At 38.0% G+C, this 22212-nt stretch overlaps 1 protein-coding gene across 2 annotated transcripts in view; it reads left to right on the forward strand.

Moving 5' to 3' along the window:
- col24a1 (collagen type XXIV alpha 1) overlaps positions 1–21731 on the forward strand; it is an 80096-nt gene extending 58365 nt beyond the window's left edge. For both annotated transcript variants that reach the window (XM_077607642.1, XM_077607643.1), the window contains 25 exons: positions 749–802; positions 1077–1184; positions 2283–2336; positions 3832–3939; positions 4579–4632; positions 4921–4974; positions 5095–5151; positions 6246–6299; positions 6747–6800; positions 7549–7602; positions 8661–8714; positions 9266–9373; positions 11364–11471; positions 11547–11654; positions 12965–13018; positions 13139–13201; positions 13648–13701; positions 13796–13831; positions 15462–15497; positions 16303–16329; positions 17108–17173; positions 17293–17455; positions 17576–17685; positions 19213–19449; positions 20409–21731. In XM_077607642.1, the coding sequence (XP_077463768.1) occupies positions 749–802; positions 1077–1184; positions 2283–2336; positions 3832–3939; positions 4579–4632; positions 4921–4974; positions 5095–5151; positions 6246–6299; positions 6747–6800; positions 7549–7602; positions 8661–8714; positions 9266–9373; positions 11364–11471; positions 11547–11654; positions 12965–13018; positions 13139–13201; positions 13648–13701; positions 13796–13831; positions 15462–15497; positions 16303–16329; positions 17108–17173; positions 17293–17455; positions 17576–17685; positions 19213–19449; positions 20409–20555 (2022 nt within the window). In that variant the 3' untranslated portion in view covers positions 20556–21731. The remainder of the gene's footprint in view (positions 1–748; positions 803–1076; positions 1185–2282; positions 2337–3831; positions 3940–4578; positions 4633–4920; positions 4975–5094; positions 5152–6245; positions 6300–6746; positions 6801–7548; positions 7603–8660; positions 8715–9265; positions 9374–11363; positions 11472–11546; positions 11655–12964; positions 13019–13138; positions 13202–13647; positions 13702–13795; positions 13832–15461; positions 15498–16302; positions 16330–17107; positions 17174–17292; positions 17456–17575; positions 17686–19212; positions 19450–20408) is intronic.
- The last annotated feature ends 481 nt before the right edge of the window (positions 21732–22212 follow it).

The raw sequence follows: 22212 nt of genomic DNA on the forward strand, positions 1-22212 counted from the left end.
ATTCTTTTGTCAAAGAAACGTATTAGTATTTACTAAGTAATCAAGTGCACTTGTAATTCAGTTTAAAACCAGACCAATAATTCCTCATCTCTCCTTATCACTATTTCTGAGAATGTCTGTGTATGTAGATGTATGTATGTATGTTGAACACATTTGACAAAACAGAGAGAATACTCATAATGGCTGGCTCGCTCTGCTTTAACACTTTCGTTGGCCAAAAATGTCACTACTGAAAGTCCACCACCACAACATCCCTGTTCCATTCTGGATTGCCAGTTAAGAACTTTGCACTCTAGCTTTTGATGCGAATGTACCCAGTCCGCGTTCTGTATCACAAATGGTTCATACTATTGTTGCAAATCTGTATATCCGTGCATGACGGTACTCTATGGAGGCACTCAAATTTGATTATTTTAGTGCGTTTTCTTGGCCTAATATGGTATTGTGATTGGTTATAGTCTGATAACAACAGTTCATTTGGAAGACGTGCTGAGAAAAAAAATATGGCAAGCAAGATACCCAGGGCATCATCGAAGGATAAAAGGCTCAGGACCTTAAGGGCTAATGATAAAAATAACATTTTCTTTAGGATTATACTAGTGCACAGTTAAATGAAAATCACATTAAAACAGTTGGGGCATGCACAAATGAAGCATTTTAAGATAGACTGTGTATTCCTGTGTTCTGTTTCTTAATTGTCCAATATGTAAACTTGAGAAAAAATATATGATAATCACTGTCTTTATAGGGCCCCCCTGGTTTGCCTGGTGAAGATGGTCCTCAAGGGAATGATGGACCCAAGGTAAAGAAGAAAAAAAAATCAAAACCTTCATAATGCAATCTGATTCCATTATACGTACTGTGTTTCAGTACTTTTTTTTTGAACGAAGACAGTTTAAGGTTAATGACAACAACATATAAACTGCATAGTGTATGTATGTTTGTGGAATTGGGGTAAGATATATTGTGTATAAAAAGTATCCACGTTACTTTTGTATTCCTAATTTGAAGCATTTGGAAAATGTAAAACCATATTTTCTTTTGCTAGTTTGACATTTTTCCGTCCCACATTTCAGGGTGAACCTGGTGAGAGGGGGACAGCAGGAGAGCCTGGGGACAAGGGGACAGAAGGAGTCCCTGGACCTCCAGGGCCACCGGGACAACCTGGGAAACAGGGCTTCCGCGTATGTATAACATTGATATAGTTTTTAACTGCAGTTAGTAGGAACAGAAAAAAGACCTCGGTGCTAAGGAAATAAATGCCATCTCCCTCTAAATTCTCATGAATTAATTGGTTTGTTTATGATGACTTATTTTTCCTTATACACACTAAAACTTAAAGCCACCAAATGAACATTCCTCAGTCCCAACCAAATGATGCAAATGTTCTCCAGCAGAGGTCACCCTTCTCTACATTTAGGTGACATAAACAAATTGGAATGCTCCTGATGGATGTCTTTTAAGGTAGTCCAAATAAGTGCACAACGGAATAATAATTTTATTTTTTGGCAACTGAAAACCGAATCATCAAGATATTGTGTCAGAAAATAGGATAAGCGGTTCAGAAAATAAACGAATGAATGTATTGTAATTAAGGCTAATCAATTATGTAGTCCAAACGATTAAACTTCCAAATGATATCATAAACGTGCTATGAGAATAAATAGGAATCACAATTTTCTCTAGCCTAGAGGAGAACAATATCTAAATAGGGATACAGCCAATGAGTGCACCAAAAGTGAAATGATTAATTTTTTGCAATCTTCACGATATGGATATTTCATATCCCATTGTCACAATGATGATATTTTGAAAAAGAATTTCAATCCAACAGAAGTGGATGGAATTACTGATATATTTTTGTAAAACTAATAAAATATGGAAATTAAATGCTTATCTTATAAGAAGTGCAGATTTGTTATTATTAAATGACCAACCAATCATATGGACCCTAATTCATTAAGTTGTTCATCCTGAGTATATCACAACAGTAGAGGTTAGCATAATACAATGAGGACTGAAACCGATCCACAATCAACAAATAAGATTTTAGGATACCCTTAAAAAGTTGTTAATTACCTAAGGTTGCCACAATTTAGCACCAATACACACGTCAAAATGAACATCCACATAGTGTCTTGACACCAAAGATAATCAGATGTAAAATTTCTGGCTAAAAATGGCAGGTAGGGTCCCCACAAAATAATTTTCAAAAGGATTAATTCACTGTACTCATGAATGATAAACGTTCTTTTGTGTCTGGTATTTATTTTCCATTGCAGGGGACAGAAGGAAAACTAGGGTCCCCAGGAAACAGGGGACGCAGTGGAAAGAAGGTAAAAAGAAAGAAAACATTTACAGACTAACAAGCAGGACAGCACAATGAACGACTGGTTTTCCACATCTGCCGGATATTGGGTCCCAATCTGGGTTCTGGCCTTTCGGTGTGAGTCAGGGGTGTCAAATGTACGGCCCGCAGGCTAGATGCAGCCTGCTTGGGGTCCAATCCGGCCGTGAGATTGTTCTGCCTGGCAGGCACTTTTTAGCTCATTCTCAGTTCTACATTAAATTTTAAGCCACCTGCCCAGGGCAGGTAACCCATCTATCTTACTTCGTGAGGTGGCAATCCACCTGCCCTAATTTATTACATAGTAATACCAAACACAGATATGGTGAAACATTTTCTGAGTACTGGTACAATGACGATGAGCAGACGAAATCCCAAACGGAACATGATTGATGTGCACCGCCCTGCGTAAAAAAAAAACCTAATATTCGTTGCACAATGGCGGCACCTTTAAGAAAGCAGCGAAAACACGTCCCATGCGCATCCATCTATGCAGAAGACGAAAATGTGTCACAAAATGGCCACCCCCATGGCAGGAAGCCAAACAGATGAAGCGATTGGGATTTTCCTTATTTATTTTACACCACATAATCAAAACCTTACCAGCTGTCAAAACCTAATTAGCTGCCCGAAAAGACTACTTGGCTGCCCCGAGCATTCGGACACTCCTTAATGTGAGCCCTGTTTATACTGTTAATATAGATAGAATCAACTGCTTTTATCTTTTTCAACATGGAGGTGATAAAATTTGAATTTTTTTGAGTTGTGTGATTGAGCGCATGCACAACTGCACTCTGCTCAATTCCTTATCCACAGTCACATCAGTTCTTTTGGTCTATGAAGTCAAAACTGCACCGTCAATGGCAGCCAATGAGTTTACTTGAAATCTTAAAAATCCCCCAACTCCAACAGGAAGCAAATTTGGAAATGCCCCAAAAATTAGCAGAAAGCGACCAATGAACGAACAGTAAGCAGCCCGCATATTCCGCAAGAAGCAATAGGATATGATTTAAGATGTACAGCATGTGACCTATGAGTACCCTAAAATAAAAAGGAAGTGTCACAAAAGTAATTCATTGCATGCCATTGACAACAATAGATGTCCAATTCACTTAATCTGGCTGTGGATGTTGATTATTCAGTGCCATTGACGACACGTAGAAAGTTAATTTGCCCCTCCCAATCAAAGTGGATTGGACGTCTAGCACCGTCATTGGCAGCCACTAAGTTAACTTTTTGGGCCAAAAGTAAACTGGTCCGGCCCACATGAGATTTAATTAGCCTGAATGTTCCCCGCGAACCAAACTAAGTTTGACACCCCTGGTGTAGGGTTTACGTGTTTACACCTTGTAGATTGATTGAAGATTCCAAATTGTCCGTAGGTGTGAATCCAAGTGCGTGGAAGGTTGTTTGTCTAAATATGTCCTTCAATTGGCTGTGTAATTGAACATCTTGCACAAAGTTGTCATTGTGTCTCCTTCCAGGGTGAGAAAGGTATCGCTGGTCTTGTTGGCGAACCTGGAGACCGTGGCAACATTGGCGTACCAGGCGAAACTGCACCGAAAGGCGTCAGAGGAACCAGAGGGCCTCCAGTTAGTGTCCAATTCGCTTCATCTTTCCTTATTTTGAGCACTGAAATTAAGTGCTTATAGCCTGTTCAGAACAGTGAACATCTGAATGGTTATATAAATGAACATTAGATCCTTGCACATTTTAGCAGGTAGCATGAGCTATAATATAGATACATTGATCAAATACATTATTGGAATTATAACTAGAAAATTTATTGTTGGACAACATAAGAAAAGACTTCAAATGTTCAAATTTAAATATAAATACACTTTTTAACCTACTTTGGTTCCTTTAGGTATATTTTAAGTAAACTGTCTCCAATTTTAACTTCTGGATTATATTAATACATTTGTGTAAGGCTGAGAGAGTAAAAAAATAAGGGAAATTCCAGGTTGAAGGAATCCATTGTTCGCAATCCAGTTCTCCACAAAACTGCTTCTTTTTTATGCCTAAACCCATTTTGACCATGCTGTGATAGGTGTGGAGAAAATATTTATCTGTCTATCATAAAATCCCAGCATGTGTGTGGTTGAAGCCAAAGCTATATTTAGCTAAACCATCATTTGAAAAAAAGAAAAAAGATAAAACAAGATAGGGAAAGAAAGTATTTCTTCAAACCACTGTTTATATTCGTGATTTCTCCCCCCAATTTTTTTAAGGGTCGCCCTGGCATCATGGGTATGGAAGGGCAACCAGGACTGGCAGGATACACAGTGAGTTGCTCTTTTTGTGTTTTAAAAGAACATATTTGCACAATGTAAAAAAAAAAAGAAATGTAGACATGTACATTTGACTTCTCCACAGAATTGTGGATACTGACTATTTTTAAACATGTCATGCTTAGTAAAATATAGTTTTATTGTTACGACTGGTTGTACATCAATCCTTGTTTTATAAGCAGGATTTTCTTTTCCAGATCTACTGAATAACTGAATGTGTTGAAAAACATCTGTTATTTTTTAACTATTATGATTAATATTCTAATTATTTTTGTCTGTTAGGGCCATCCTGGTAAGCAAGGGCCAATTGGACCCACAGGGCCTAAAGGTGAAAAGGTATTATGGCCTGTATAACTTTCTTTTTGTTAATTCTAAGCTTTGAATGGAAACACATTGCTCTTAACAGGATCCTGAATGGACGATTAAAAATTTAAGTGTGCAATTGTTTCATTTCAGGGTTATCCAGGCGAGGATAATAAGACCCCAGGACCACCAGGGCCCTTAGGTGAACCAGTAGGTCTTGCTTTGCTTTCAAAATAATTAATGATCCCTTCACCCCCACACCTTTGTTAAACATCCATATTTACCTCAAAAGCTATCACAAACCAATGGTTTGCTGTTATTATGTTAGAACATATGCAACAATTTTATTGTTTTCTAAAGTAAATGCAGATGTTTGCAAATGTCTGATTTTGACTTAACATAATCGTGACAACAACGACAAAGATATTAATGTTTCAATCCTTAGGCGCCCCACCAGCTGGGTGGTTAGTTTGTCGGCCTCACAGTTCTGGGGTGCTGGTGCAAATCCAGGTCGATCCACCTGTGTGGAGTTTGCATGATCTCCCTGTGTGCCAGGAACTCTGGTTTCCTCTCACATTCCAAAGACATGCATGGTAGGCTGATTGGACACTCTAAATTGCCCCTAGGTATGAGTGTGAGTGTGAATGGTTGTCTGTCTCATTGTGCCCTGCAGTTTTCAGAAATCATAGAATCTGGGTAATTTTACTGTGCACAATCTCCTTATGCCGCCTGATGTTGTAGTGGTTCACTCGCCTGACTGCGGTGCGGGCAGGTGTGGACTCAAATCCCGCTGGGGGAGGTATGATTGTGAGTGCGAATGGTCATCTGTCTCTCTGTGTGCTCTACGGCTGCCCGGGGGGCTCCAGTCTACGGTGTAGTCTTTTACCAGAAGTCAGCCGGGATCGGCTCCAGCAACCCTTACGAGAATGCCCTGGTATGGAAGATGAATGAATGAACAAGCTCTCTATACATATTAATAAATTATTATTTTTTAAAAAACACCTTACTTTGATAATCATTTAGTGGTGGATCAATCAATTATTTTTTTTTGCCTCTAATAATTACTAGTAGTAGTTTTGCACATTGCTAGCAGAATTTCTCAGAAAGAAATAAAATACCCAGAGAGCAAAGGCTGTGTCAAAATCACCATTGTGCTGTACTTGGAACACCTCTGCATTGTAGTGATTGATCGATCACCAATTTCTAGTAGTTTAGATATGATCCTTAGAGTATTATAATTGTATTTTTCATTCAGGAAAATCTGCTGTTTGATGCATATTCTGAGGTCAGTTGTTTCTTAACAGGGGGCACCAGGCGAGAGGGGAGACCGTGGAGAGCCAGGAGATGAAGGATATCTGGTAGAAACCTTTTATTTATTTTATTATGATTATTTTTAAATGCTTTATCATAATTTGGTTGTACTCTGCTTGTATTTAAACATTTGCTCTTTTTCAGACATTTAGCAAAGAGTTTTATATTCATAATAATAGAACTATATACCGGTACTTAAATTAATTAAAAAATATATAGTAATACATTTTGTAAAAACTTGTATGTGCAGGTAATCTATATATAGTCAAAAATGTGAAAATGATTAATAACGTTGATAATGTTATAAAAGTTTTATGTTAAGATTCAAATTTCTTATTACAAATAAATATCAAATTCAGTCATAAATTATAGTTGTTAATATTATAAGTTATTATTTTTACTCCTGCCACAAAGGTGTAGGAAGCACAGTCAATAGTTCATCCTGAGAGTTAGAAGGTGATTAACTTGGTTGAATAACAATTATTATGTTTCAGGGACATATTGGTATCACTGGATCTCGTGGGGCTGTGGGACCACCGGGCCTACCTGTAAGTCAGTAAACCTCTGCAATAAATTCATTTGATTTGTATTATTTATTAGGATATTGTCTGGTTGAAAAAAAATATTTTTAGACCTCCTCAAAGGAGGTCTTAAAAACTCGCTGGGTTTATTCTTGTTCTAACTAAACTTTTGTTATTCATGGTTAAATCGGAATGAAATTTGGTAGGTATATTCTTATGATTTGTATTTGCGCTGAACCTCAGAGCTAGAATTTTTTAAAATTTTATTTTGTGTCAGGGCTGTTTATTAGATTAAATTTAAAATTGTTACTCATCCATTATTCGTAGAAGAATCAGAATAGTTTGGGCTATATATTCTGTGCATCAGTCCTCGATCCCGATTTTTTTTTTCAATTTATTTGTCCCAGGGCTGATTAATTACATAAATTAATGGCAATTATTGTTGCCTGTAAGATGCAACTTAGCCAGTAGAGGGCGTGCACTGTCTTTAGTAGTTAAGGCCATGCATTCTCTTCAGTTATGCTTTAAATGTGTCTGGGATAATGAGACATTTAGGGAGCGAGTCGGGCGGTCGTAATTTATTTTGAACTTGTTTACTTAATATTAAATAAAAAATAATTCTTAACTATTACACTATTATTATGGATGATGCTGATGAGTTGTATGCTTTAGCGATTATATAGACTAAAATATTTAATGTACATGTGCCTCATTATATATATTTTTTCCATGTATGGAAAATGAAGGATCCAATTACTTTCATACTTTCATTCAGGGATCACCAGGTATGACGGGAAATCCGGGCCCTAAAGGAGAGATGGGAGCCCAGGTAAGTTTTTAAAATGTACTGTTTTGTCAATATTCATGGTCATCCATACTTGTGAATTAATTTTTATTTACAGCTTTTTTTTGTTCTCTCATTATCTGTTTAATGCTTCTTTTTTCTTCTGAAACTTTTGTTTGCCACAAAATGTTTGACCTGTTTTATTTCACACTGTTTTTTTATTTTTTATTTTTTATACTACTATGAGAATAAGTAATACCTTGAGATACGAGCTTAATGCGTTCCGGGACCAAGCTCGTATGTCTATTTACTCGTATTTCAAATCAACCTTTCCCTTAAAAATGAACTTATTACAAATTAATTCGTTCCCACCTTCTGAAAAAAAACACCAAACAACAGGGTAGTACAATGGAAAAACATATAAAACATATTTTTATTGGTTCTAATTCACCATCTACTAACAGAGTAACAAATAACTAGTGGTTATGATGTTTATTACTAAAATGACACATTATATTCAGTACAACCTGGGGTGCGCGCAAAAAATCTGTCTCGTATGTCAAGGTAAATATTTGCTCGGAATTTTACTCGTATCTCAAATTCCTTGTATGTCGGGGCACTCGTATGTCAAGGTATTACTTTATTTACTTCTCACACAGTGGACTCAACTCATTCACTTCCAAACATGTATTAAGAATGTTCAACTGCCTATAAATAAAGAATGATGAAGAGTAGAAACAAACTATGATTATAGAAGGGAGTCTAATCTTTTTTTTAAGTTATGTCTTTATCTAGCCATAGAACACAATATTCTGTGGTGCTTGAAAGAAGGGAATGTCTTGTTACAAATAGCTGGGACTAAATGAGATAATTGTGGTGTTTTTCGATCTGCAAATGTTCACATTGCTGTGTCCACTAAAGACGTCCTTTCTTTAGTGTCAAATGAGACAATGTGACATCTCTTCATCAGGCTCACATCAGAGACAGTTTTGAAAAATCTTTAAAATTTCCTTTGCTCTTTGGGTTGCAAATGAAATACATAACCATGCGTTTTTCGAAATATCTGTGTTTGTTTGATTCCCTGTATTTGTCTGTTTGTTCAGGGCACAGCCGGGAAGAAAGGATCAAGTGGGTTGAGTGGAACTCCTGGAGTTGAAGTGAGTATCAGGGTGGCCTTACACAATAGGAGTACGAGGTATTTGACAACTCTTTTTTCAGGGTGCTTGTGCTATGGGCAATCGATCGATTGTCAGGCATATTTATTTTCTAGTGTCAGCAATTAAAAAGAGATCTGAATTATGCGACTCGCTCGCTGAGCTCCACGTGTCAATCACATTAAAAAATATTACATATCAAATTTTGACCACCACAATGCGTATGAAAAAATGTGGTTCCAAGAATTCTACAAACAACATCTTAACACCTTTATTATAACATGAAAATCCTTCTGCCAGACTATGTAAATGTATGAGAACTACTAGAACTTAGTTGTGACTGTGATTGGGATAAATTGTGAACCTGAATTAATCCCTAGAACCAGGCAAAGTTTCTTAAGTGCATTGCAATTTAAGATCACACTGAAATGCTAGCTAGTGCAAACAAAGAAATAATGGAATGAGATCCAAACATGTTTTAGATAATATGAAACCTTTTCAGAATGGGAGTATGACAATTATTAAACATTTATGTTTTTATTGACATTGTGTAGGGGCCAATGGGTTTACCTGGACCCAAAGGCATAAATGGTTACCCCGGACCTGATGGTGCTTCAGGATTCACTGGCTTAAAAGGATTACCAGGAAAGCAAGGACATCAGGTACTTAGAGCCATCCATACTTATTTCTCATTTTATAGATGACCTAATCATGGGGGCATCAAACTTCCCTTTCTCAGCTACTTTGCCCAACTCTTTCGGGGGACCCTCAGGCCTTCCCAGGCCTGCCTGAAATAATTGTGTCTCCACTCTCTGTCTCCCGTAGAGATAGCCCTTAACCCCTTATAAAAAGGAACCTAATTTTGGCAGTTTGTATCCGGAACCTCGTTTTTTCTGTCGCAACCTTTAGACAATGTCCATAGATAAGGCTAGGAATTTTGCCTTCTTCAACACGACAGACCAATACAGAAATTGTCTCAATGAAGAACCTAGACTAATCTGCGTGTCGATCTTACACTTCATTCTTGTTTCACTCATGAACGAGTTTCTTGGAGTTGCAGTTCTCCATTTCAAGTGCAAGACCTGACCTGAACAGGGCATTTCACCCTTTCCCAACTGAGGACCATTGTTAGAAATTTGGTTGTACTAATTTTCATACCACACTCTCCACAAGTTGATGTAAATTTCTCCAGGAAGATTTAAGCTTGAGGAAGCCAACAAAACCACATTATCAGGAAAAAGCAGAGCTGCTTAGTCAACCAAACGGAACCCCTTTTATTCCTTGGCTACACCTGAACATTTTGTCAATAAATGTTATGAACAGAATTGGTGAGTCCTTCACTAGATCAAAGCCGACTTACTTCCAGAAACAAAACCGACCAAATGCCACAAAATGCAGACTAAATTCTAACACCAGTTACACTGGGATTGAACAGCCATACGGTCCAGCATACTCTTGGAACATTCCCCAAAGAACACTCCCAGTGACCCAGTTAAATTCCTTCTGTAAGTCCACAAAACATGTATGTACTTTAGACTTGTAGGAAAACTTCCACACACAGTTTGTTATTGATTCATTTATTTCACATACAGTTTTACTTCAATTCTTGTACTTTTCTACACATTTGTTGTTATGAATGCACGTGGCTATTGTGGCTGCAGTATGAGCAAAGGATTCATTACAAACTTTGGATTTCTGAGACAAGGTTAATTTTGAATGGCAGGTTTACTGTTTCACAGTGCCCTTATTAGTACTCCTTCTTTAACTTGTATTTGTCTTAAACATACAATCCGTTAGGATCTTTTGCAGTTTTAAGTAAATAACATGGTTTGATCTAGATGAAATGCTTTGAATCACCTTTCGCGACAAAAGGTTTCCCAGTGCGTGCCCTATGACAGACTGGCGACTAGTCTAGGGTTTTGTCTACCATTTGCCACTGCCAGTCAGCTGAGATAGGCTCAAGCACCCTGCGATCCGGACAAGGATGAGCGGAGTTCCAAGTGAATGAATGAAGCTTCCCAGTGCATACACTTTTTGGGTTCAACTTACAAATTCCAACAAGGTTCAGTCATGCTTATCCACTTTCATCTTGTTGATTGAGGGATAGAAGCCATATGCGAAGCGATGACCCAGTCAATCTGTTATTCTAATATCACTCACTCCATTCTGCCTGACCACACTGCTGATGGAAAAGGAAACCACTTTAGTTTGCATCGTGAAAAGCCAACTCTGTGACAGGCAACCCGTAGTATGGTTCACTTTTGGGAGCCTATTGTCAAAAAAATTAGGACCAAAAGGGGAGGCCAGATATCAACACGTTGGTTTCAAACTATGCACATACCCCGGAGAAATTGTGTTTGGCTCTAAAGTTCTAGGTGCTATGCATTTATCCATTCATTAGTTTTTAACAGTGCTTAGTTTTTTAAGGATTACAGTCTACTTGATCCCATCCTATATTTCTTATGGGGAAAGGCAGATCAGCTCTGAACTGGTTACCAGTCATTTACAGTGCACACTCATTGTGTTGGAACTAAACTCAAGACTCTCAACACTTACTTCCTGTGTAATTTTTCAGATCAGCCTGCACATTTGATTTCAGACCCTGTAATGATTTGTTAATTGGAAATTCCCCTAATTGTTGGCTGCTTTCAGGGCCAACAAGGCTTGATAGGACCGGTGGGTCCTGCAGGTCGTCCAGGTCCTCGTGGAAGTGTTGGACTCCCAGGATCACCTGGAGAACTTGGGCCACCTGGTCAGAAGGTAAAAATAACAGCATATCAAAAATAAAATGCATATTACATTTTTATGACAATGCCACTTCTGTTTTTGGTCCAGGGGGAGATTGGCCTTCCAGGAGATCGGGGATTCCCGGGCCTCAGAGGGATACAAGGGGCTGAAGGTGACCAGGGCATGAAGGGTGAGACAGGACCCAAAGGGCAACCAGTGAGTACTGGCACATAGGTTAGATTAATGCAAAAGTCAACAACAACAAAAGTTAAATTAAAACTATAATTGACTGATGTTTTTATTCAACCGTTTAATTAAAACTGTAAAGTCTTGGGGCCAGGATTAGGGGGTGAACCTTAGTTTTCATTCTGTGCCATTTTTCAGGCACTCTGGCTTTTTCTCACATTCTAAATTATACATGGTTTGAAATTTGAAGACACTCAATTGGTGTAAGTGTGATTGTTAACTGTTCTTTCTCTTTATATACCATTTGATTGACTGGTTACTAGTCCAGGATGTACTCCTACTCTCGTTTTGTGATGCCACCACAGATTGGTAGCAATTATGTCAAAGAGGACAAGTGTAAAGATGGCGGAAAACCTGAAATGCAACAATTTGCAATGGAACACAGCTGGCCGACATGGCAAAAACTGATAAATAGCCAATGTACAGATTGTGAAAAAAACAAGGTCATTTCATTTAACGTCCATAGATGTAAACAGAATCCCAGGTATTCTGAACCAATGATTATCATGTATAGTTTTATCATGTATTAAGTTGTATTTATTTATGTTTTACCTCACAGCACATTCAGAATTATTTTATGCTTTCAGATTTTTTTCCCATACACATAGCATAGTGTTAAGGTTCTCCATAGACCTCAGATGGAAAAATTCATCTTAGGAAGGCCAAGTTATGTAAGATCCTCACACTCCAGAGTCCCCAAAAAGGTGTTCCACTTTACTTATGTAACTTCTCAAGGAAAAAAAAACAACAACATTCAATCCTTCTCTATTTTTTTTCTGTACTTTCCCTCGTTTTCTCCATTGATGTTCATGTAACTAAGACCAGACTTAAACCCGTGGGTCAGATCCTTTTTCAACATCTAGTGAATAGATTCCCTTGGCCGAAGTTTTTGGCCCGAAAGTGGATCTGTCTAGAGGATGTGGATGACTGGCTGTATAAACATTGTGGCTGCCACCTTGTACGAGACAGATCTTAGAGTTGGTTGCAGACACTGCACTCCTGTAAGAGTGCGTTTGGACGTTTGTGTGTGTGTGTGTGCGTGAATTCTGTCTGGGGCTATTGTTGATACAGACATTAATGGATGTGCATGTGCCCTACTTCTTGTGAAATACTGAGGGGCTTTCTATACGCTGTTTCATTTGAGTTGGCTTTGGCCTAAAAAAATATATATTATAATAATCAGGACATATACAGTATGCACTAAGAGAACCCCATTTGTATATTCCATTTTTATTGGATGAATCAGATCATTAATAGTATTATCAATTTAATTTTGCCAGGGTGAACCAGGTCATCCAGGCATGCTGGGTTTGCATGGACTTCCAGGTCCAAAGGTGAGTGTAGTAGTTGCAGTAATCTGCTTAAACATGAAAGTACACCATTGATAAGTTGGCTCAATTATAATGTGTATCTTGACATACTGTACAAGCATGTATTTCACTCTTTTACTACAGGGTCCTAATGGAGATATGGGACTGAAAGGTTTCCTTGGTCCTAAGGGCCCAATGGGGACTATGGTAATTTTTCTTCAAATAATTGTAAAACTCAAACCAAGATTCACACATAGGCTCAAGGGCTACTGAATATTTAGTATTGTTCATTGACATTGACCCAACTCTGTAGTGGGACATAGTTCATAGGTGGGCAATTATTCCTCAATAACCCGCAGTGGTTCCTGGCCTTTCTTCCAACTGAATTGATGCAGCACAGACGGTTTAACCAATGAGGTTTCTGCGGATACAAGCAGCACATGACTGCATTCAATTGATTATGCTTGTAAGTCACTGGATTGGTGAAAAGGTTTCGTATTGTTCATTTGGAAAATGAACAATACTTAAAATTTAAAAACCTGCATCCACTGTGGCTGTTTGTGGACTAATTGCCCACGCCAATGTGGTCCGAAGTCTGACAGTCTTTGCACCTTTCCTTCATGAAAAGACATTTACACTTAAGTGTATTTCAGGGATTTACTGGACCAGTCGGGCCTGAAGGAAAGATGGGCCCAATGGGAAAACCTGTAAGTTTCAAACCAATTAATTTATTGTGTTCTGCATGTGAGAGACAGAGTTATTTGTTTTCTGCCCATAAGCATTCATTTTCCATTTCTACAGGGGGCACGGGGTCCAAGAGGAAGCAGCGGTGAAATGGTAAAGACTGATTCTAACATTTATTCATTTTTCCGAGTTGCTTATCCTCGCAGGGGTGCCAAAGCAACATATCCCAGCCTACAATGGGCACTATGCGGGGTACATCATGAATTGGTTGCCAGTCATTTACAGGGTACAAGGACATGGACAACCATGCACATACCCTTCTATTTGGGAACAATTTTGTGATCAATCACCTTACCATGTTTGTTTTTGGTATGTGGGAGGAAACCGGAGTACCTGGAGCAAAACCAACGCCACCATAGGAAAACATGCAAAGTCCACACAGGAATGCCGGAACCCACCGCAGATTGAACACTAGATTTCAGAGCTGTGAAGCTGACATTCGAACTACTCTAGCACCGTGCTACCTTATTCTAACATGTAAACAAGAAGTCACGAAGTTAGAAGTTCGATTCCAACTCATACAATGTGTGATTGTATTATGATTACACACTACTCGGCATCAGACTTAAATTTGAGCAGATTTATAATTGCAAAATCACTACTTGCTTTATTCATGGTGCCACCTCAAAACATCTTGTGGCTTTAAGTTTAACTTTAAAAAATGGTGACTGTTTATTGATGCCTAAGTGCATGTCAGACTGCAGTTAGCTTAACATTAATTTACTTTGTCATCGCCGTCGACGTGAAAAAAAGAATACCGTGCCAGAAATACATACGGTATTCTCATTAAAGTTTGATAGCAAGGCTCCCACCGACATTCTGTTGCAGTTTTGTCAATTTCAAGTTCAATCTGACAAGAAGTATTTTTTTTTACCTATCTGTCCACACTCATCTTAGTTTTCCCCTTCTATTGATGTAATTTTGTTTGCATTCATCACTTTTATGTTGGTTTTAGTCAGTTACAGCCAAAAAGCACCACTCAGACTGGCCATACTGTACCTACTGCAGCATTTTTAGGTGGACACACACATTTCTTGAAGCATTTTTAAAAATGAAAATAAATAGACTGAATTGTGTATGCGGGGTCTATGTAAAGACATCTTTTACTCCTTTTTCGATCCAACTAGTCTGCCCATAAAGAATTGGAATTTTATTGTCACGTCACATCTCTTCTTTAGGTGTAAATGAACTACTGACTCTGGACCCAAAGAAGCCACTCATCAATGTTGCGTCATGTACCATATTTACTAAGGCCTGTGACCATGATGATGCGACATCATTGAAAAGCGAATCTGCATTCAGTCATTCATTTTTCGTTCATAGGCAGACCCTCCTTGCATAGGATTCTGAGCTACTATAGTAAAATGCAGAGCATACGGATGATTCAATCACTAAGCACTTCTTTTACATGGTTTAACCTGTTAAGCCAGAAGGTTCTTTTGATCGTACAAACTACACTAAAAACAACAATCTGGTTTCTCAATCGATACCAAGTGGTCAGTGGGACGCCCATTGAACAACTTTGCGTCACTGTTTCGAACAAAAAAAATATTACACCAGATATTTATATCAATTTTTCTCTGGGAACTTTTTTTCTTCTTCAGCTTCTAGGTCTTACAATGGACTTTTTCTTGAAAAACACAAACTTTTTGGTTTATAATTTGTGTCTTGTCTTTTCTACTTTTTTTCTCTCTAAATTTACATTTGACATTCATGTTTTCAGGGGCCTCAAGGACCACATGGAAATCCAGGACCAAGAGTAAGTTTCTTTTTTTCATGTCATGATTTGCTGATTTGTGTGTCTGAATCCTTTTGAATCATTACGTGTGATGCATATGAGTTTAATTTGCTATTCCCAATCTATCTTTCTTCACTGATTATCCAAGGTTAGAGGAGGAACATGTAAAATTTGCTCATCAGTGATTTATTACATACCCCTAATTTTTCAGTAGACATTAAAGAAACATTTTTTTACAAATAGGTCTGACACGGTTTACAATATTCAAGCTGAGATTTTCCCATTTTGATTTTATGTTTGTAATGTACTCTCCACAATCAGCCAATTATGAGATCAGTTCATATTTTGTCTTCGACCACATTGCCACAGCTCTTTAGGCTACATAAGCTAAGGTTCCTGCAATTTTCAGAGTCAGAATGAATAATGTTGTGTACCAGTAAAGCAAAAATAAATGAAATAAATCTTTTTGTGAATGTCAAATGAGGCAGCTCCAACAAGAAATGTATGAAGTGACACTTTTTGATCACCAGAACTTTGTCAGCCAGACTGTTATGTTGCTTTCTCCGACATTTGTCCTACATATCATTTACATCGATACACCAAACACATGGTGAAACTAAAAACTAATTAATATCAAACCAAATGTCTGTAATGCTTACTGGAAACATTTTAAAATTGTATAACACTGTTTTGCACGGCCAACTACACAGGAATTGGATTAGTCGGCCTCAGGTGCATCAAGTTTAGTGCTGCTTAATACCTATGTGCTATTGATAAATGTTCGAATTTAGCTAATTTAATGGTTTCATGTTTCTTTCTCCCATAGGGCCCACCTGGTCCTCCAGGCCCTAATGTAAGTAAGATGATGAACATCAGAGCTTCCAACTTCTCTGGAATTTCAGGAATTTACTCCGGACTAGTAACGCAAATCCTGGGACTCCTGACAACCTCCCTAAACCCAGAAATCCCAAAAATGGTCACGTAATTTTTTTTGAAGCAACCATTTCAGAAAAGTGCCAAATTTCCAATTTCAATGCCTCGAAATTCACACCATCGCTACAGCTTCCGCCATCTTACTTCTGCATTTGATTCAACTGAACTATAAACTAGATGAATTCGGTAACACGAGTGAATTGAGAATCATCGTTATTTTTATTTTTTTACATTTTATATTGAACCTGTGCGAATCGCATTTACTCCTGATGAAAACATAACATTTCTGAAATGGGACAAGGGTACTCCTAAAATGGGGTCGACGGAGGTTGATAGCTCTGGAACATACACACAAATGATTCATTCATTCATCTTCCGTACCACTTATCCACGCAAGGGTCGCGGCGGGTGATGGAGGGTATCCGAACCAACCATGGGCAAGCAGGCAGCTGACACCCCAAATTGTTTGCTAGTCAATCGCAGGGCACAATGAAAGTCACATTAGACTATAAATCACATTTTGGAAGTAGTAGAGTAGTAGATGGCACATCAGGAGCGCCTTTCTCGTGGCTGTCAGAGTGAGGGGAAAAAGACACATACAGGTCACACCTGAGTAGAAATCGCAGGCCCATCTAAACTATGAAATATATATTTAAAGATTTTGATTTAATCACTGAATCATGATCTTTACTCAACAGAGGCAACTTTCTGATGACTCGGAATTCTACAGTGTGTCTGACTCCAGCACTGCTCATGAAAAAGAGGTGATTTAAATGCAGAGTGACAAGGGATGGAAAAGTGGCTTTATGAAATACATAAACATTCTTAAATATATATATTTTTTGTTTCTTGGTTTTTTGATGTACCTGTCATTTTTGACCAGCAAAACACTGCTGCGAGCCTTCCAGACCAGAATTCTGAAATTTTCAAGACCTTACATTACCTGAGCAGCGTTATTGAAAGCATCAAAAAGCCTCTAGGTGCCAGAGAGAACCCCACTCGTGTCTGTAAAGACATGCTGGACTGTCACCACAAGCTAAAAGATGGTGAGATTTATGGTTTATCTGTCTGCCCAACATTAAATTTAAATCAAACCTTACTTTTTCTCCCTCTGCCTCTCTCTTTCTGTCTGTGTATTTTTTTCCCATTGCATTGTGATTTTAAAGGGTGGTTCTGGATTGATCCAAACCTTGGCTGCACTTCAGATGCGTTCCAGGTCTTCTGCAACTTCACTGCTGGGGGTCAGACTTGTTTACATCCAATAGCCGCTAATAAGGTAATATTAATAAACACACAAATACGGTACCAGGGTATCAAACTTGGCAAAATTTACATATCTAGTGGATTAAAAAAGTCAATAACTCTAATATACATTGTACTAGTAAGAAATATTTTGCATTGCTCAATTGACTCTCCTTTGGTATGGCATCCTCAACATGTTGTATGGGAAGGATAGGCTTGGATAAACATTTTTAACCATTATACCTCATCACAGTGTACAGTATATAGGGTGCAGTAATAATAATTTCAAAAAAAACCAGTTTGAAATCCCTTTTTTCCACTTAATTGCACTTAATTGAGTAAGGTGATACAACGCCACGATTTTATCAAAGGCCCAAAATTATAATATAATCAGTGCTTAGTTTACATAGGAAAACTGTTGGGTCCACAGGGCTTCAAATATTGAAGAGCTAAGAGTCCCAAAAGAAATGTTACGAGTCCCCAACATTGCGCAATAAAAAGGACAATCTGAGAGGAAGGGAAGAAACTGCATTTACAAGAGATAAGTAAAAACGAACAACAGATATTGACACATTTTGCAGCACAATTAAAACATACAATGAATTTACATTTGCAGATTTATGCATTCCATTATTTTTGATAGGTTGCGTTCAAGTATCACAATTCATGTTGCGCTTATTATCATTCTCTTCTGCAACCATGAATATAACAGTCCATTTTGGTGAAAAAGTCCACTTTGTACTGGGATTCTTTAACTTCGACATGCTTGTTATGTTATTTTTCTTGATCTTACGAAAAGTTTTGTGTTCACTATTTTATGATGTGGCTCATCGTTATCTGACAAAAAAAATCCCAATTGGATTGTTTTGAACCTAATGATGTCACTCGTAGTCTGCATTATCTTTTAACTAAACTTTCTCTGCTGATTGCCTCACAACACTGATATGAAATGACGTGTGGAAACGAGATTGTGCAGATGACGAGATCACGACAAGATCTAATCTTGAAATGAGAACACGAACGGCGAGTTCAAAACAACAATGTTCACAAGGGATAAAGTTTTGTAAATAAAAGAATAAATGGACAATAATAAATATATTTATTTTTAAAAAAAATCAATGGACCCTCCCACATTGGTTTAAAAATATAAAGTCTTGCCAAAAATCATGTGTCCATAGCGCAGGGGCGCAAGACAAACGAGAGTAATGGAATGAAAACTTGATATTTAAGAGACAGGATCGCAGGATTATTTTACATACTGTACATACAATGTCACTTGTCGAGTTTTTGGACCACAAATAAGGGATAATAGGCCTGGTATCAAATTAAAAAATATGTAAAAGTATACTAATACATAGTTATACAATATTAATTGTCACACCTTACGTTGATATACATACAAGGTGGGAAATAAATCAATATAGAAACATTCTCATTTCTGTTATGATGAACCATGCAGTGTTCGTGTATCTCTCCACCAGAGGTAATTCTCAAAGCGTCATTTTTACCCAATTGTATTTGACAGCTTAATGGCACCTCTCTCTGTGCATAATCCCTACAGATGTTCTTTGGTGTTGGGAAAGTCCAAATGAAGTTTCTCCATTTACTGAGTTCTGAGGCCAGCCATAGCATCACATTCCATTGCCTAACGGACCATTCCAACAATACCGCAGACGGCTTCAGATCTCCTGGCCACATACCGCAGGGGAACGGCAATGTTCGGTTTCGAGGCTGGAACAATCAAATATTTCAGACTGACACACTACTTGAACCATATTTACTACAAGATGAGTGCAAGGTAGTATTGCATCCAACCTATTTATGATAACAAAGTGTGTGGTGGGCTATTGTTTAGATCAGGGGTGCCAAACTCCGGTCCTCGAGGGACCCGATGCAGTCTGTTTTCGATATCTCCCTCCTCGACCACACCTGAATCAAATCATCAGGATTGTTATCAAGCTTCTGGACAGCTTGCTGAGGAGTTGATCTTAGACATGTCTCATTACCAACAAAGGGCAACAAATTAAACCATAGTCGCGGCCAATGTTCCCTCCAAGGTGCGCGCGTGCGCAATTGCGCACTACTCTCGTTTTCTCTGCGCACAGCAAATCATATGGAGCGCACAAAATAAAATCCCTTTTTTTTTTTTGCTGTGAGGCCGACGCGCGAACCACTCATCCGCCGGGCCGCCCATTCATAGATATTAATCATTACATTTTATTATTACTAAATCATTTGTGTAGTAGACATGCACCTGCTAATGGCAGGTGTGATACTGGTGTGTGCCCATAGCGAGCAATGATTATGTTGCTCACACCAGGGAGGTTGTCTTTCTGCCCAGACAAACAAAAAAATAGAGGGAACATTGGTCGCGGCATGTCTCTTGATATGATCACGATAAAAGATCCCTTAACGAGCAGCTATATGTAAAAACGGTCCTGGCAGGCCTACACTACCTTCCAGTCTATCTCTGACATCCCATGTTCCAAAACATTTGGCTGTCAGGTTAAAGATGGCTCATGTATGCATCTATATTGGTGCATGTTCCTTACACATGTTAAAAATCTATATAACTAAGCTTTTCTGTGGTAAACAATTTATTCCCAGAATACAACAAAACCTCTTTTTTCAGTTTTGTCAATTACTCACAGTTAGTATTATTGCTATTAGCGGCAGTGCTCAGCCCACATTCCTTTTTGTAAAATATTGACTTGATTAAACATTTTTGTCTTCCCATATCCATCTTTTGTGCTTCAGATCCAAGATGGCAGCTGGCATCAGTCACGTTATTTCTTCCATACTCAGGAGAGTCAACAGCTACCTATTGTTGACATAGAGGATATTCCCACTCCAGGTCCCCATGTTCAACAACATATTGATGTTGGTCCTGTCTGCTTCCTTTGAAGCCCTATTAAAATGCCGTACTCCTTGATTGGCTTTGTGTCCACCAAATGATTCTACACATAAGATAAGTTTTAAAACTCCAACTGCTTTGTTTTCTCAAGATTCTGTGGGGAAAAATATCTCACACTATGTGATTAGTGACACTTTTATGACCCACTTAATCTGGACCATGACCACTCATGCCATCGTATAGTAAGGGTAGCTGTATTTAACAAATGTATTTGTAAAATATGTTTTATTGTTAATCAAACCGTGCTCAGGATAGCTGTGTATATGGATGTATATTGCCCTCTAATCAGATGGTTAAACCTCACTATGCAAACCAAACCAAACCAATAAAGACACCTGCAGACAATCATATACAGGGGCCCAATGAAGGAGAGTTCAGGGCCTATTAATAGGAGCACTGCATACCCAAAGATCTACTATATGAGTGCAATAGCATGTGTATGTTATTAAACCATTTCCATTCAAAGGATATAAGGACATTGTTATCATAATATTTTATTTTTGGTCCTACACAATTGGACCAGCTCATCTTGACTGATGGTACTCTACCTCTTATCTTGCTTTCTAGAAAATTTCCGGTTGGTTCCGCCTTTGTTTCCTTTATGTATGTACCGGTTACATCAAGGTTTATGTTGTAAAAGTACTTATGTTGCGATGGTCGCTTTTAATTTATAAACCATGATTTAGTGTGCTACATATTAATGTAGCTTTGCTTATGTGGTAGGTTCTTCAGGGGAATCCTATCATAGGTGCTGCAACAAAGAATGCGTCATCATTAGATTTTTGCATTTCCTGTGTATATTTTGCCAACATACTGTATGTTAATTTATATTCAATTTTGTTCATTTTTCACAATACTGTACAACAGTAGATTATACTCAGAGAACTCTGTCCACATTTATCGAAGTATTTATATGTTCTTAGGTGTGTTTCGATGTTTGCACCTTCAGCTGTATATTTATCACACTGTAACCAGTACCTAAATTTATTCAATGAACTGGCAGCTACAATTGGCCAGAGTCAGAAATCGTTGAAACACCGTCATCATTCTTAACTTATATTACTTTGAGCAAAGTATGATTATTTGAATTCTGTGGATGAAAAGAAACCTGGGTGGATTTGTGTAAATAGAAAATATGATGAGAAATAAATTTTATCCAACAATAATTTTGTGTGTTACAGAGAATGATGACCGACTGCATTATAAAAAAACTAACAACTGGCAAAAATGTCACACCACAGATACACAAGTTAATTTGGTGCCTTCTTCCATCTTGTGGAAAAGCATGTTAGGATACTTTTTCCCCAAATATTTGTCAGTGGCATGGGTTGAAGAACATAAGCATATCATTTTGTATGCTGCAGCCCATCCCAGGTGGACTACACCCTAGATTGGTCGCCAGTCAGTCAGAGAGCTGCTACTTTCAAACACAGCCACTGAGTAGGAAGTGATCCCCACAACACCAAATTATAAAGAACTAGTGAGGCAAATATTTGTCTATTTTTGAAGGGACTCCAAATCTCTAACAGTAAAACTGAACACAGTACATATCTTCTGGTTCCCTACATTTTTAATCCGTGCTGCCTGAAAGTACAGTTTTGCATGCGTCAATATATATCAAGTCAGATATATATATATATATATATA

This window comes from Stigmatopora argus, chromosome 8, assembly GCF_051989625.1.
Source record: "Stigmatopora argus isolate UIUO_Sarg chromosome 8, RoL_Sarg_1.0, whole genome shotgun sequence".
Lineage (NCBI taxonomy): Eukaryota > Metazoa > Chordata > Actinopteri > Syngnathiformes > Syngnathidae > Stigmatopora > Stigmatopora argus.